Here is a 16,381-nt window from a genome sequence, read left to right as displayed (position 1 = left end):
GTTAGTTAGGTAGTGCACTACCACGATCGGGCTTCTATAATTTTGGGTCCTCGAGGTTGAATAGCTGCTGCCTGCGAGTCTCTGGGCTATGGAAGGTACCCGGCCACTCATGTTAGTCTCCATCTCGCTTAAGCCATCGAACATGTTGGAAGACTTTGATGGTATGATTCCGGTATGTTCTTAGTATAGTCCAAAAGCTACTTAAGAGAGATGAAGTTAGGTCAGGCTCTTGGGTCATTCTCTATAGACTGATGCCTGGGGCGGGGTTCCAATCCAGTCGGTCCACAGAATATCTGAGCGTACCTTAGCAGTAGACTGTGATAATGTCTTGGTAATGATGGGTAAATGAGGGGAAGGCAAAGCAAAGGGAAGAAAGATGAGATGGATGGGGAATTCTAGACCGTCAATGGTAATGTGCGTTGCCAAATTGGAACAACTGGAAGGGATCCGCGCATATGATCCCCGTTGCTGCATCATGGATTCGAGATAGAATTGTGGATTTGCCCATCAAATGTCGTTGAGATGAGATGAGAGCCGGCCGAACCGGGGGGTGGGGGCCAGGTTTCTAGTGGACTTTGGAGGCTTTTTTTGGTGGCCCAGGCCAGGCGGGATGAACGACGAGTGCTACATACACGAGACCTCAAAATTTTGGGAAACGCAACGGGAGGCTCAGCATAATATCAGCAAAGTCTTGTCTGGTGGTCTAGTTCCCTTTACGAATTCTTGGTGGTGTAGGTAATACGCATAACAAATTAATAAATAACAATTGCTTCCCTGCTTCCCACCTCCCCATTTCTTCATCGCCAATTATCCCCCTCCTCCTCCTCCTCCTCATTCATCCATCCATCCACCCAATTGTCACCACTGTTCTCCAATTCGAATTACAGTTGACTTTGGCGGCATCATTGGCGTACATCTTTTCCCGCTTTTGTTCCTGGGCGCTAATCAACAGTGCTTATCCCTGCACCATCGACGTCAAGCTGAGGGAGCTCCAGCTCAAGCTATTGCCACTTGAGCTCACAAGTCTTGGGGTTTGGGCTGCCATAGTTTGCTTTCATAAAGCAACATCGTCTATCTCACGAGAGAGTCTTCCTCGTCTTCTTTTCTCTTTCACGCGTCTTCTCGTGATACCCACACTTTGGGTTGCTCATTGACAATGTCTTTTGCACCTGCTCTGCGCCTTTGTGCCCGCCGGATTGCCTCCCCGGCTCTGATCCGCCCTTCTATCACGTTCGCTGGTGCACGAAAGCTTCACAGTGGCCCCTCTCGTCAAGATAAGCCAGGAAAATACGCCCAAACTGACCCTCAGATCGAGGTCGAGTACCCAGAAGACCATGAGCTCCCTAGCAGCGAGCCTGTCGCTGGCACTGGTGGCCAGTACGTGAAGCCCACACTTCCTACATTTTCGCTTGATGGTCATGTCGGTATCGTCACTGGTGGTGCTCGTGGTTTGGGTCTTGTCATGGGCCAGGGAATGGTCTTTTCTGGTTCACACCTTGCTCTCGTTGACATGAACAGTGAGTGCATATCTTGTGATCAGCGGACAAAGAAGTCATACTGACCATGTCACAGAGGAAGAAGCTGAAAAACAGACCAGTCTTCTCATTGAAGCTTTCAAGAAGGAGAACCCTCGAGCTCGACGGTGAGTTCATCATTTCACAAGTTTCAACTGTGCCAGACTAAACATATGCCCCCCTAGAACCCCAAAGGTCACAGCCCACTATGCCGATGTTTCTGACCCCGAGTCTGTCGAGGCTTGTATCGCTGAGGTCGTTAAGGAGCATGGAAAAATCGACAACCTGGTCACTTCAGCTGGCTTCACCGAGAACTTTGAAGCCGTGAACTACCCCATCGATCGTCTCCGCAAGCTTTGGGCTGTCAATGTCGACGGTACTTACCTCTTTGCGACCTCAGTTGCTCGCCACCTGATGGAGCGAAAGGCCCCGGGAAGCATTGTAATGATCGGTAGCATGTCAGGTGCCATTGTCAATGTCCCTCAGCCACAGGCTCCCTACAACGCCGCCAAGGCCGGTGTTCGGCACCTTGCCGCATCTCTCGCCGTTGAATGGGCTCATGCCAACATTCGAGTTAACTGCATCTCTCCTGGATACATGCTGACTGCTCTGTATGTGTACTCAAAGCTACGTCCAGTAAAGCTGTAACTAACGTGGTCACCACAGCACTCAGAAGATCCTTGATGACAACCCTGATCTCAAAGCGAAGTGGACCTCCCTCATCCCTCAGGGCAAGATGGGCCAGCCTCAAGATCTCATGGGTCCTGTTGCTTTCCTGCTGTCTGATGTAAGTGTACTCCCTGGCGTTTCGAAATTCTGAACTGACCGGTGATCCTTGACAGGCCTCCTCCTATGTCACTGGCGCTGATATCCGAGTTGACGGCGGTTACACAGTAACTTGAGTTTCTATGAAACAAAGGCGAAAAGGAGTTTGGCTAAAATTTGCACCCTGATTGGTTTTCCTTACAGTTGGGCTGGCGTGCCCGATAGCGACTGGAATTCGATAATGTAACTAATGAGACGAGGAAACTTGCACATCGATCGATGTCTTGAAGAAAATGAGCACAGATGCTTTCTATAACTTTCGAGGTTGAGGTTGAGGTTGAGATTTACATTGCCATTGACATTGACCTGCAACTTGCTTTATTTTCAAGTCGAAATACAAATGGCTAATGTGGTCAGAAACGGGTTGACACTTATGAATAGTAATGTTGTTGCGTGAAGTGTTGCTTATGCACACATCATGTCTTTGAGGATCTCCAACTATACCAATTTGACCCAATGGTTCTAAGGGGGCCTGTGGATTCTTTGAAATGTTCTCTTGATAAATCTTTCGTGTTCCTTGTCCGGAGTGCACATTTGATTGGGCATGGCCGTCAACATTCGCGCACTCCGTACTTTTGCTTTTGCTTTTGCTTATCAGCTATTCTTGCTTTAAACATGCATTTCTTAGCAGCACTAATAAAAGGCTAGTTGAAAATTTTCATTCATCGAAGCTCAGCCCCTATCGTAGTTCACGGCATGCCTACTTATTAGATAAGGTACCGTCATAGAGATGCCGGTGACTAGGTGACACTTCCCGAGATCGGATAGCTGCAGATTAAAACCCATGACATTCCCGAGTGCAACCCGCCACACCCAGCAAATGCCTGACGGTACTGCCGACCGAAACAGGATCGGGCTGCAGAGAAACCCCAACACGTTCGTTGACACCGATGCCATGGTACAGCCAAACAGCTGCCGTTGTAGGTTAGATCAGCTACAGCACACAATCACGTCTGAATGCAACTATAGATGCAGCCACCACGATTGTTGGGTATCAGTCAGATATAAGGGTGAAAACTCTGAGACTGTGTGATTGTTCGTGGCCGTGACCTAGATAGAATCTGGCACAACATGGTGGTTGCAGGACAGAGATGTTGTAGTACCTAGGGTGGTAGGCTTTACCATGAATCTGGATCAAATCTTATCCACGGCCTACCATGATACTATATAGATAGATGATGAACAAGGTGATACAAGAACGGTGCCTATTCGAATCAATGCTCATGAATGCCACTATTATCATTCCGTCGTCGTCGTTAGTCCAGGATATGTACGGAGTAGGCTGTCTTGAATGCCAACTTCATTATCACTCCATGCCTGACCTGACCTGGCCTCCGACATCCGATAGTCGAGCGATGACCCTCCGAGTGATACAAATGGCGCAATTACCCTGAAAATCAGTGTCGGCCCGCGGTGACCAAATAGGAAGCTTTGTATTGCATTTTTTGATCATCTGCAACCCCTCCAGCTCTGACAGAAGCTCCAGTTCAGGATCTCTAACAAGGATCCCCACAACCATGAAGCTTGGGTGTGGCTCGCAGCGTGGGGAGGCCTGTCGACTCGAGGCACCTGAAGGTAAGGTACCACCTTACCTTGCACTCGACTCTCGACCACGTGGGTGCGTGACCTGGGTGAGATAAACGATGAATGAAGACCTCGCCGCAAGCAAGCTCGATGGTATGTCCGTCGAGAGCAGGTCATTCACGCACTCATACAGGGTATGCATGTTTGTTTCCCCGGACAAAGGCCCAAACGCGGCGTGGTCGTGGTCATGGCATACAAGAGCTCTCTCAAGCTCAAGCTCTCCACAGTTAGCCGAGTCTCCCAAGTCTCCAACTCTAAAGCCGACGTTGAGCACCTCCCCCATCATTGCCGGTTTCAACCTAGGCACAACCCTCCGTGCCGATACGTGTGACGAATCCCGCAATTCCTCTCGGCCGACAAATGCTTGAACTCTCGAGAAGGTTTACCTCTAGTCCAAGCCTAGAGACGGGATGGCTGGATGTGAACCCCTCCTTTCATCATCTCAGCGTCAGGTGCCTCCAGGAACAAGGCGACCTCCGCCTAGAGAGTTCTGAATTGGTCTCGTGAAACACTAATACCTACAGTACAGCTTGGAGCTTAGTTACTTGGAGGCGGGGAAGAGCTTCAGAGAAGCGAAAGTCTGAGAAACGAACGCATCGAGTCTGTGCTGTCCCATGTGGCTGATGTGGTCAGTCACACGACCATGACGACGCTGGGTACCTACCTTATCGATCCACCCCGCCGAGAAACAGATCAGAAGACCCTAGAGAAAATTACGCCTCCTGTAAGAGGGAAAGACAAAAGGGAGAGAAAAAGAAAATCGATCAAAGTCAATGAAAGGATTGAGCCGTGTGGAGGGGAATCCCGGTAGGACTCCTGCAGCCAATCCACCCAGTCAACCAGGTTGATCAATCATCTCGCCCGGATAGAGGTAGGTAGACTAGTTTATGTCAGACAATGTGACGGTTTCAGCTTCTGAGAGGTCAGGAGATGAGTTGCAGATAGGTTAGGCTCTGAGTCGGTATCTGAATCGTTAATAACTGTTCCAGAACTCGGTGTGAATGTCATGTTTCGGTTGGGTCGAAGATCGTGCCCGTTTTGGGCGGTATTGAGTCAGGAACCACAAGGGAGAGGGCTCGCAGAGCCGCAAACTGTGTGTACATGATGGCCTCTGTTGGTTCTGAGGCCGAAGCCTCGAGCGTGATACTCCGTAAACCCAAGCTGAGAGAAAGCAGTTATAGATCAGGGTTATCCGTTATGACTAACTTTCGATCTATTGAATCTGCAAAAGCCTATTGCCATGGGGGCGGTGAATTCATTCACGGTCATATATCATTCAGGTCCAGAAGGCGGCCAACACGAAACATCTGGGTCCTGATTCATAGTGACAGCTCGCCCTGCATAAAGCTGGACAGTATTGACTTGGAAGTTGATGATTGGTAATATCTCATTTCAGTATTGGCCCCGTGACCTCGATGTTGAGATACATATCCTTGTCGATGCTGTCGGTAGCCCTTGTCCCCTGATGCACCCTGGCACCCTACATAAAGTACTTAGCCACAGGTGTGAGATGAGGTGGGAGTGAGGAGACGGGATGGAAGTAAGGTCCTTCAGGTATTTATACATAACCACTATAGGGAGACAAGAAAACACGAAACTCTTATCCTAGGTGATTAAAAATAAAAAACCCCATAGGTAATTAAAAACATCTCTAAGCTTGAACTAAACTTGTATAACTCTTTTCATCACTTAGAGTAGAGGCCCTAAGGTTCTTTGCTCTCCGAGGCAACTGTACACAGCTTGTCAGCCCTACTGCCCGTCCATCCACAGATATTCAGTGAGATGTGAGACAAGACTACAGATGCAGTGCCTACCTAGTAGCTAGATCTCTGAACCACCAAAGGATAGAACTCAAAATTCACAGTGTGTACATACCTAGATTTGATAAAGGCGACTACACAGATAATCTGGCTTTAAAATTGGGTCAAAAAGTTCCAGTCATCATCAATGGAGAATGGATCTCATCAGTCGAGGTCAGCCCAAGTCTATGCCCATGTGAGAACAGAAACCCGTGAGCTTCAGCCCATGGAAGGGCACGCACGTCACAGGGTGCCCGCGTGTCCGGTAGTTCAGGTTCCAGTGTAACCCCCCCTACTAGCGTATATTTTTCCCATCCACTACCCTTGTCTCGTCTGTGGGTTCCAGAAGTTCATCAAGTTTGAGGAATAGGTTGGTATTGTTGGGCTCTTTCGCTGCGAGATGCCAAGCAGATCTTCTCGAGTAGAACATCAATTAGTTTCTGTTTCTTCCAATTTCTTGTATCGCGTAATCATGAGATAGCCTTAAGCTTCTCTGAATCGTTCCTCTCCTTTCCATGACATCCACATCCAAGACAAGGTACTAACTACCTACCTAATCCCCAGTGCATGTAGGCAGACCCGGGACAGCCACTAGAAGCCCCGCCAAGCTCTGCTCCGCGGGTGCCTTCCCAAGCTTCCTAAAGGTCATGGGGAGCTAAGCTAGGGAAGGAACAGCTCCATCGAACACAGATCATCAACGGAAAGAGCTCGAGTTCCAGTCCAGGCCATCTTAAAGCCCATAGTCGAGGTTTCCTTTTTTTCCATTTCCCCATCCTGTTTTTACTTTTATTTTATTCTCCAACCTCTTACCTTAATTTAAGTAACGTCTCCTTCGTACTACTAGTTATTGTATTCCACTCCACCTCACTTCTTTGTACAGTTCCTTACATCTCTTCTTCCAGCAACTGGACTGTCTTCCTCCCTGACATTCGTGGCTTGCGTGCTTGCTTTTGGCTTCTCAACTACAGCTCCAGCACCCGATAGCACCTCAAGTCCACTATTGTCTGTGGAGGGACCACCTCCACTGAGCTACCTACTTACTTTGCCTACTACTCAAGCACAATACCTACTATACACCTAAGGTAAGGTACCTAGACTACGACGCAGTACGTACCGGCTTCGACAGCACTCAGATGAGGTGACAAGCATCCCTCCCGTCAACTCCACCAAAGAGATAAACGTGCTGGGTGATAAGTCGCTAGAACCCGGCCCCCTGGCGTCCTGGCTCTCCCGTCGAGGCAGAGGCTTTGTTTCATTCCGCTGTCAGGGTACTCCGTACTCACTCGTCAAAACTGGATCATTGTGGCCTGGACCGGTCAGCGAAGTAGCGGCCTCTCCGGAAGGTACCTGACCTTGTTCGTCTGTCTCTCCACCGTCTTTCGCCGCCATCTTGGCCGACCAAGCGGACGGGACTCCTTTTCAATCCTTCTCCCTCCCGTCGTCACAAGCAAAACTATAGGAACCATTGCCTTGCACAGGTTTTTTTTTTTGCGACACACCGATCTCGTTATCTATTTTGCAATCCCGTGTCTTTTTGAAAAGTGCTGAGTCGGCACAGCATCAGCTCCGAAGCTTATCGGCCCCGGGTTATGAAGACGTGGGAGTCTTCCAACAACTTGACTTGTACAAAGAGGTACTCTTTCACCTTGAACCCAGCATCAGCTGCCGCCTCCGACTTCGCCGCCACTATTGAAGTTTTCATGTATACCGACCCAACGAACTCAGTAGTCCGAAACGTACCCATGAAATCCAGCTCAAAGTACTCGATATCTTCAGCCATTGTCATCAGGCCCTCCACCGGCTCTCCACCGTCTTTTTCTTCGGCTCACTAGCAGGTACAGACTTTTTTACCTCTGGACCCTGAATTTTCTATATCTTCAACTGTCCATTCTTCTTTTCGTGCCCCTAACCTCGTGACGCGCAGACTTTATTCGTTCCTAAAAGAGGCTTCAACCTGCAGATGTAACAAAACAGCCCCGAACACACTGTTACACTTACACGGCACCTGAACGGCCCTCGATTTAGTTCACGACCAAAGCTAAAGCTAAAGCTCACGCCGAGCTAAGCTTTCTACTGCATCACTCGAGTTTCACTCACCAAAGTTGTCTCGCTTCACCAGCACAAGGTCCACAGTTTATTACTTTCGCCGCTTTTTTGCACACGAGAAGCCAATTTTTGCGTCACGAGCTTACGAGTCACGGGCCATCTCGAGGTTTGAGGTTCTCTTTGCAACGTTGTTTCTTTCTGAGGGAGATCGGCAATCATTGATCCACGCGAGAAGAACAAATTAAGAGCAGAGACAAAAAAGTCTTGTATAACCTGCACCTCCCAGCCCAGTTTTGGTTGCCCGATCACAGGACCGTTGGAACAACAACTTCAGCGATCCAGAAGCTTTTTACCAGCGAATAATCCCTTGTCTCGGTTTCAAAACTTCCAACAACTGTGTCAGTGGTTTACGGCACCCAAATTGGAGATTGGCTATCGCTATTTACTGAGTGACACTGTGTGTGCCTGCAATCATTTAACCTCTGTCGATTCCACCATAGGCCCGTTATCCCTCACTTATATTGAATTTAGCGACCATGCTTCATATTGCTAGTCGTCGATAAACTCTTTTACGCCGAAGAATCACTGGGTGGCATTAGCAGTCGTGTGTTGATCACGCCAAGCGCATATCCTATCATTGCGGAGGCTACTGAACACTTCAAAATCTTCAGATATGGATTCAAATATGCCTATGATACTGCCGAAGGGCATTGTCATCAATTCCAAAAACATATACAAGGAGGTTGCTGATTTTCCTTTGGTCCCCCCTGACAAGGTTTGGGAGTACTGGCATGGTAAATTTCTAATCTTCCCTTAGCCATTGAACACCACTCATGCTTTCCTAGTGTATACGACCACATATAAGAAGCTCAAGGATCCGACTGCTTGCCGACTTGAAAACTTTTGGTGGCATGTCTGGGGAAGTGATCGCAGGTTTCTCAAGGGTAGTGCCTTGGCAAAACTCTACGAGGAGATCTCGGTTGGACCAACCTTTGTGCCCCTCAAGGGACCACCAAATCGATGGGAAGGACCCAATGTATGTGCCATTGAGGCTGATCTTCTCACAGTGACATCCACCGACAACTAACACAATCTACCTAGATACCACCCCTGATCAAACAGATTTTAGAAGCCGCTGAATCTCAGGCAGCCCCATCACTGACACAAACCCAAGGGTCTCGCCCTTCAAAATCCACCGACTCAACGTTAAGGACATTATCTTCAAGTGCCTCAAAGCCGCCACCCGCCCACCCAATCTTGAAAAAAGCCCGAGGGCCGTCATCATCAGGGCCTCGGCCAACCGCTCGTTTTGTATCACCCCATGAATCCGCTGATGAGGACGACATTCCTTCTTCAGGGAGCACAGCCGCGACAGTGTCTGAGGCGCCCGTGTATGTAACGGATGCGCCGAAGAAGAAAATGGCCATTGCGTCCCCTCAAAATCTCACCCTCTCGTCTCCCGTCACGAGTAAGAAAACCACTCAGCTAAGCAAATCGTCATCAAGCGCGGAACCGGCTGTTCGAGAGGCCGGGCCTAGAAAGTCAAGCGGGCCAAGGAATGGCACGCTGCAGCGGCCCGTACTTCACATTGCTCGCACAAACGTGGAACACGACCAACCAGCCTCTAGGGTCATGAATGGAATGGCCAGGGAAGGTCGCACATATCCGATGAGCGATAAGGCACGAGGAAAGCAACCAGTAGTTCCTGTTCGGCCAGTTACATACAGAAACGAAGTCGTCAAGGACGTGATAGAAGAAGAAGCTCAGCCATCACCCCCTAAAGATCGACCTCGAAGCATTCATCGAGAGAAAGGCGTACTCCCCCAAGCTCGTTCTCTCATAAACCTAGCGAACCACGGACAGCGAAGAGGGTCAGGGGCTTCTTCAAGGTCGACCATCGGAGTGGGATCGCTTGAAAGTGGAAGAAGTCAGGAAACCCCCCCCATGTCACGATCCCATTCCCATGGCGGATATGATCAACCAAAACCGCACAACAACATTCGAGCACCTGGACTCTTTACAGAAGCCACCTCATCGACATCCAATGTTGCGGTGACTGGCACAATTCTCGATCAATCTGGGTTTGGATCCACGTCGGACTTGAGTACTATCGATCATTCACGGCTTGAACATCACACCATACCCGTTGTACCACCACAGCCCTCTATCCTCGATGCTCGTTTCACCCCAACTCCTCCTACTACAACAGCTAGTGTACCCCTAGGACGCACAAAAAGCCAGCTGACACTACTGCTTGAACGGGAAAAGGCACGAAGCGGTGATAGGCCGCGATCCAGAAACTAAAATATTATTTGTATTCCTAAAATCCATTATGCCAGCGTTGTTCTGTGTCGTGGTAAGGTCTCACCACGGCTATGTACACCATTTATAAACAAGGGCCTAGCTCACATATTAAGCAAAATGCTTCTTTCTCCGTATGGCTTTAGGCGCATTGTCATGGAGTGTTGAACGAATGCATCAAAACATCCGCAACCCGCATGGGTATCTGATATACATCCCAGATTCTTGCCATATGATGAAGGACTATTGGCTCAGAAATGAAAGCTTGAGAGTGGCACGTATGATTCTTCATACCATGATCGAACTAGGGGGTCGGGCGTTGATGGCAAAGCTGAGGACGGGCTTAAGGGTCTATCTCACGTAGGAAATGAACGGGAAGTTGGTCGATACCAATTAGATAAGGTAACTAAAAGTAAGGCATTGCAGATGTTGCTCAGGACTTGACGAAAGCAACGTTTTGAGTGCATGCTATTGTCCTGGAGCTTCCAAATTTCCGACATGTTTGGTCGAGGAAATAAAGGAATCACATAAAACACGACAATGGGAATTGTCTTATGACATTAATTTCTGTTCTTCTACTATTGGGAACCTGTTTCATTACCCATTCTTGAGTAAAAGTTTAATCATTATACTTATAATACTGTATACTCTACCCTAGGTTTATGATACATATTAGAGTTTTTATATGAAATACGCCAAATTGTGGCGCGACGTTCGGGATTGGCAAAGCAAGTACTAAAGTCCGGAGTACCTAAGAAATTGTATTTTGGGAATCGCGTGATCTTATGCCTGAAGGAAATATTCCAAGTGTTAACGCTGATGTTAATAATACTGGTATCTAATACTACAGCCATAAAACTGGAGAACCTAGGAAAAAATAGCTACTAGATATTACTCTTAATCTTTTTGTAATCCAAGGTTTGCACCGTGTGTTTTGTCCAACCGACCTAACCAGTTCCTCAGGGTAAGCCGTCCAATCCGTTACTTATACCAAAAATCGATGACGTGTTGTAATAAGGGACGGAATGAGAGTCCGCTTTGTGAAGAAAGCGGTGCTTGAGTGAGTGTGTTCAGTTCCTCGAAAGGGGAGGAATAAGTTTGATGTGTAATATAGCAAAGCATGATTCATGGTACGAAGAAAATGGCACCCGCGGAAAGCCAACATGAGACGTCACTAATCATCAAGCTTGAACATCCTGCGCAGCGTCCCAAACTTCTTCTTCTTGGGCGTGCCGACCTCTGAGCCGTCGATTGAAGCTGAGACGCCGTGGTTGGCAGCACCAATTTGGCTGTGGGAAGTACTTCGACGCTTGAGGAAGCCCGTCTTTGTTGTTGGGGAGGACGGAGAAGGACCCAGACCGCCAGCGGTGGAGGGGCGCTTCTCCTCATCAACGACGTATGTATTTTGAGAGCCGTCGTCAAACTGATCCTCCTCTTCATGAGTGTTCTGATGGTCCTGGAGAGGCCAGTTTGCTCCGCGTTTGTGTAGACGCGAGCTATGTGCCTGGCTCTCACTATTGCTTCGAATAAAAGCCAGTCGCTGAGGGCCTCGTTCCAGGTGCGTGTGCCGACGCGATGCGCTCTCACTCGTGCTTCGAGAGATCTTGTCAGCAGGATCCTTCTTGCGACGCAAAATGGACGACATGAAACTGCCACGTCGTTTGTGACCTGGTCGACCACCTGTTATCTCGACGCTGTTGGCCTGCGGCGCAATTGCGTCTCGCCCCGAACCGCTTCGTTTCAATGTTGCCCGAGGAACTGCGATAACCGTCCCATTGGAAGCAATATTCTCCCGAGGTTGCTCGTCCTCATCATCGCTATCAGGAAGGTCAGGAGAATCTTGGACACCTGCGCGAGCAGGCGGGACTCCCATAGCGGCGGCCGCAGCATTGTCTGAAGCAGAACTGCGCATTGTTTTAGGTACACGCTTCTGCTTGGGGAGTGGTGAAGGAGTATCCTCGTCACTTGAGTCAACAAAACGACTTCTGAAGGCTGGGCGGCCCTCATCCTCATCACTCGAATCATCGAAGCGGCTGCCGCTCTTGGATTTCTTCCCCTTGGACGAACGGCCAAATCCAGAAACCCGCATGCGGGAGGAACTTGCATCATTGGACTCATTACGTAGTGACTGACGCATACGACCGCCCATCATAACTGGAGGAGGAGAGCTAGTGTTCGAATTGCGGCGAAAGGCTGATCCAGTAGGTGACAGAGACCGAAGGCTGAATCGGCTGCTGCCCCTCGCGCTTTCTGGTGGAGGTGCTGCTGCCGCCGGTTCCCGTGTGCTTCCTCTCATTGTCTTACGGAAGCCGAAGCCTTCTCCGCCGCCAGCCTTTGCACGTCGGAAGCTGCTTTCGCTCGAGTCAGATCCTCGGCGTGTAAGGGTTGGCTTCGTAGTAGATCGCATAGTAGGGCCCCTGTCTTCGGAATGCGCTCGACGCTGCGACTTGACCGCTTCTGACGTGGTTGCTGGCTGATAAGACGTTGGCCGACCACCATTCCTCTGAGTAGGAGCAGTATTGTGCCCATTAGCCGCCGAACCATTGGCCCTAAGTGACTTGCGCATCGCAACACCAGCAGTAGTCTCAGGCTCTTGACGAAGGGACTTGCGTAAATGCCCATCGTGCGAGTTCTGGGGGCTCGAAGGACCAGCGCCGGATCTCATAGATTTGCGCATTCCTCCGGTTTGAACTGGCTCAGAATGACCGACTGTTGTAGCCTCACTAGCCCGCATCGATTTTCGCAGCTTGGCACCTCCATTCTGCTTTGCTTTCTCTGTAACAGGTGTCTTAACAAGAGGCTTCTCAACCTCATCACGAGGCCAACTAGTTCCTGGTTGGATCTGGTAGATTCTAGTTGAATTGCGAAGCTTTTCTGAGACAGACGCATTTTCGGAAGTCTCCATGGGTTCTTGCATAGGCTCTTCAGCAAATTTCTGCTTTTGCTTCGCTTGAGTCTTTGTCTTGGGTTTCGAGCGTCTGACTGCTTCTGCTGGAATATCCTCCTCGTCAGACTCCTCCATGGCCTCCTTCTCGAGCTGGCGTCTGTCCTTGGGGCTCAAACTTCTCCAATAAGCCTTCGCCGTTTCCCAGTCACTCGGTGTTCGAAGAGGCATCTGAGAGGGAGTCTTAGCAGTGGACTGCTGAGACGCATTGGTTTCCTTGGATTTTGCAATGGCCTTCTCAAATACTTTCTGGGAGAATGCCGATTCGACGGGGCTGTCGACTACAGCGTCAAGGGACAAGAAACCATCGCCTTCCATGTCAGAGAGATCCTCATAAGCGTCACTATAAATGCTGCTCCCATCTGACTCTTCCGACTCTTCCTGGATGTCATGCATCTGAGAGCTTGAAGACATAGCACTGGTGGAATCGAAGGATCGACGAGTTGCAATCGGTGTGGGCTGATCAACACCTTTTGGTGATTGACTTGAGCGAGGTTCTGATGAGGATACCTTGGTGTCCTCGGAAATAGCCTTCTCACCTGAAGCATCAGTGGGGCCAGCTGGGAAGCCCCCGGGAACATCGAAGAAGTCTTGCGGTGACTCTGCCTGATTCTCATCGGGAATTCGAGGACTAGGTTGTATTATCGAAATGGTTGGTATGTTGTCGCTTGGACTAGACTTCGCCGAACTACTCTCATAGGCGCTGACAGGGTTGCTAATAGTTGTTTGAGTCTCGGACACAGGGTCGACAGAAGCTTGAGATTTGGGCATAACCACTGATTCGGATTCATCAGAGCTCAGGTCACTATTGCTTATATACCCCTGGCCATCAACAGAAGTGACCACGGGGGGCAGTGGTTCCCGGTATCTGGAAGTATTAGCTTCGTTGCGAGAGGCCTGTTCCTGTGCCAAGACCGACCCAATAGCCAGATCACTTGACTGCGCCAAATCTTGGGCAGGAGCTTTGTGACTCGATTCTGAAGGCAACGAATCTGTAGCTGGAGGTGAAGCCGATCTCTCCATAGGTCTAACCAAAGGCCGCTCTTCAGGCTCCCTGACCTTCTTCTCGCGAATACTCCCAAAAGAGGGGAGAGCAGGACGAGGGGTCATGGTCTCGTCTTCGTCCAAAGTTACTGAGTCTCTTTTGTTTCGCCCAATAATGCTATGCCAAGACTTTCTTGACTGTGGGCTGGCTATTTGTGGTGAGTCTGTATCTGAAGACGGAACAGACTCCCCTACAACAGCCGTGTTTCCATCATCAAAGCTCACCCTGACGCTCTTCTTCCGCGAGAGTTCTGTCTCCTCGCGCCCAGCCATACCTGACCAGGCAGCAGACGCATCTGAGCCATCTTCTGAGGGAGATGCATCCCGAGGACCTGAGTACTTAAGTGCGGATTTTCGTGGCGACAACGATCTTGGAGGCGGCTCATGCCTAACGAGTAGCTGATCGGTCTTGGGGGCAAAATGGGTTGTACGGGCAGGGCTATGGGCAGGACTCTCAGAATGCACGCGACTTCGTCGCACAGTCTCACTGGGACCTGGAATTGGTGCAGCTTCCCGTGGATGTTGAGGTGGCGAGGTTGATTTCACAGGGATGGCATCTACTCCATCCATTGGGTATTCGTTGGTAGGCGTCGGCTGGACAGCAGCCTGTGGTTCCTCCTCCTCTAGTTCGGGGTCTTCATGCACTACAGAAGGACGCTTTCTAACCAATGCTTCGGGTTTTGTTACTGCTGGTGGGACTCCAACAGTCTGGCTCGGATGTCCCGAGGTCTCGACACCTGGCTCTTGTTCTTGTTGAACCAATGCTTGCCCAGTTGACAGGTTGGGGTTAGGCTTCGCCTCATGCTTGGCCTCTGGCTCAGACTCAGGATCCGATTCGAGCTCAGATTCAAGGTCAGCTTCTGGGTGCCCAGGCTGTTGCGTTGTAGCAGCAGAAGTAATCGAAGGGCTTTGTGGGCTTGCGACTGCCTTTGGTGGTGGTGAGGCTGGCTCGACTGCAGTGCCCTTAAGTCTCCCGACGGTTCCCTTGGACAAGTGAGTGCCAGTTCTGGATCCATCAAGCTTTTGCTTGCGAACAGATTTCTCCGATGCATCACGGACAGTCTGATCTATCATCAAAAGCTGTGCCTGAGGGACCATCCGCCTCGAATTGGGATCGTACACCATGGCATTACTTGATGGGCTTGGAGACTCCGTCATAGAGCGAGGATACGAGAAATTGATAGAGTTCGGACTGCTTGGCCGTAAATCTGCTGATGCCCGTTTATCAGCCACAGGGGCGCGACGCACGTTAGACAAATCGTTCCCTGTAGCTGCCCCAAACCATGAACCTTGAGCTTGTCCGCTTTTCATCTTTTGGCTTGCAGTTTGGAAATGTTGTGTTTGCAAGCTTGTTGCTCGTTTGTGGGTCGAGCTCTTCGGATTTGTCTTGTTGTGCTCATGCTGGGGGATTTTGGGCACTGGAGGAACATCCTGGGCTTGCGGGGTAGCGACTCGTGCTGGCGAAGGCGAGGGCGATCGAAAGGTCCGTTCGGTCATAGAACTCGCGCTTGGCGATCGATGTAGTTCCCGACTTCTCCTGTCCCGACTTCCTGTAGACGAGACGGAAGCGCTCCTCCGCGCAACTCTTTTGGATTGGACCTGCGACACATTGGTGGGGGTTGTAGGTCGAGCTTTTAGAGCAGCAGCCGCAGCAGCTGATGACAGAGATGGCGTCGATTCACGCCTTAGAAAGGCCGAGGCGGCGGCTGTCGCAGCGTTGGGATTGGCAGTCTCCCGGGTTAACGGCTGAGAGGAGAGCGCCATGTTAGCAACGACGTGTAATTGCGAAAGCGATGGAAAGGAAAAGAGAATTGGATTGAGAGGGGGAGCGTAGCATCAAGGGATAAAGGTCAAAGACAACAATCAAAGACATGAGCAAATGCGGCAAGTCTCGATAGGTGAGCTTAAGTTAATGGCTTTTGCCTACCAGGGCGGGTTCCGTAGCGGGCCAAAAGCCAAAAGCCAAAACCGGTTTTGTGAGAGCCGCAATAGTGAACTGAGCAGAGGAGGAAGACGGCTCACCTGAGTGGGAGGACGATGCCTCCTTGAGCCTCCAAACATGATGGGCTGGATTAAGCTTGACTAGATCGAAAGCGGCGCAAGGCCAGCTCAGCTCAACAGACGGCTTGCATCAAGATCAAGGCCACGGATTTCCGGAGGTTAGTGAACAATGACGCTGAGATGTGAGTCAAGGTAGTCGTAGTAAGAGATGCTGTGTCGTGGATACGTCAGGATTAAACGGGATGGGTTGAGACGGAGATTAGGGCAGCTAAAAAAGTAGTTTGAGGAAGACTCCAAGGACTGGACCCGACGGAGACGAGGGA

The 16,381-nt window shown here is 50.0% G+C and overlaps 3 protein-coding genes across 3 annotated transcripts; 2 read left to right on the top strand and 1 right to left on the bottom strand.

The window, feature by feature from the left end:
* Positions 1-1,156: 1,156 nt before the first annotated feature.
* FMAN_09008 (uncharacterized protein) lies at positions 1,157-2,416 on the top strand (the record flags this gene model as incomplete). The annotated part of the gene is made up of 5 exons (XM_041829800.1): positions 1,157-1,517; positions 1,573-1,642; positions 1,700-2,125; positions 2,181-2,301; positions 2,357-2,416. 5 exons carry the CDS (start codon positions 1,157-1,159, stop codon positions 2,414-2,416), a joined length of 1,038 nt encoding a protein of 345 aa, XP_041680527.1.
* A 6,037-nt stretch (positions 2,417-8,453) lies between these two features.
* FMAN_09007 (uncharacterized protein) lies at positions 8,454-10,072 on the top strand (the record flags this gene model as incomplete). Its single annotated transcript, XM_041829799.1, has 3 exons — positions 8,454-8,562; positions 8,614-8,804; positions 8,870-10,072. The coding sequence occupies 3 exons, from the start codon at positions 8,454-8,456 to the stop codon at positions 10,070-10,072; spliced, it is 1,503 nt and encodes a 500-aa protein (XP_041680526.1).
* A 1,171-nt stretch (positions 10,073-11,243) lies between these two features.
* On the bottom strand, positions 11,244-16,118 carry FMAN_09006 (uncharacterized protein; the record flags this gene model as incomplete). The annotated part of the gene is made up of 2 exons (XM_041829798.1): positions 11,244-15,803; positions 16,080-16,118. 2 exons carry the CDS (start codon positions 16,116-16,118, stop codon positions 11,244-11,246), a joined length of 4,599 nt encoding a protein of 1,532 aa, XP_041680525.1.
* Positions 16,119-16,381: the final 263 nt, after the last annotated feature.

The sequence above is a fragment of the Fusarium mangiferae genome, assembly GCF_900044065.1.
Source record: "Fusarium mangiferae strain MRC7560 genome assembly, contig: FMAN_scaffold004, whole genome shotgun sequence".
NCBI classification, from domain to species: domain Eukaryota; kingdom Fungi; phylum Ascomycota; class Sordariomycetes; order Hypocreales; family Nectriaceae; genus Fusarium; species Fusarium mangiferae.
Note: the sequence above shows the minus strand (reverse complement) of the source record. Positions and strands in the feature narration are given on the sequence as shown.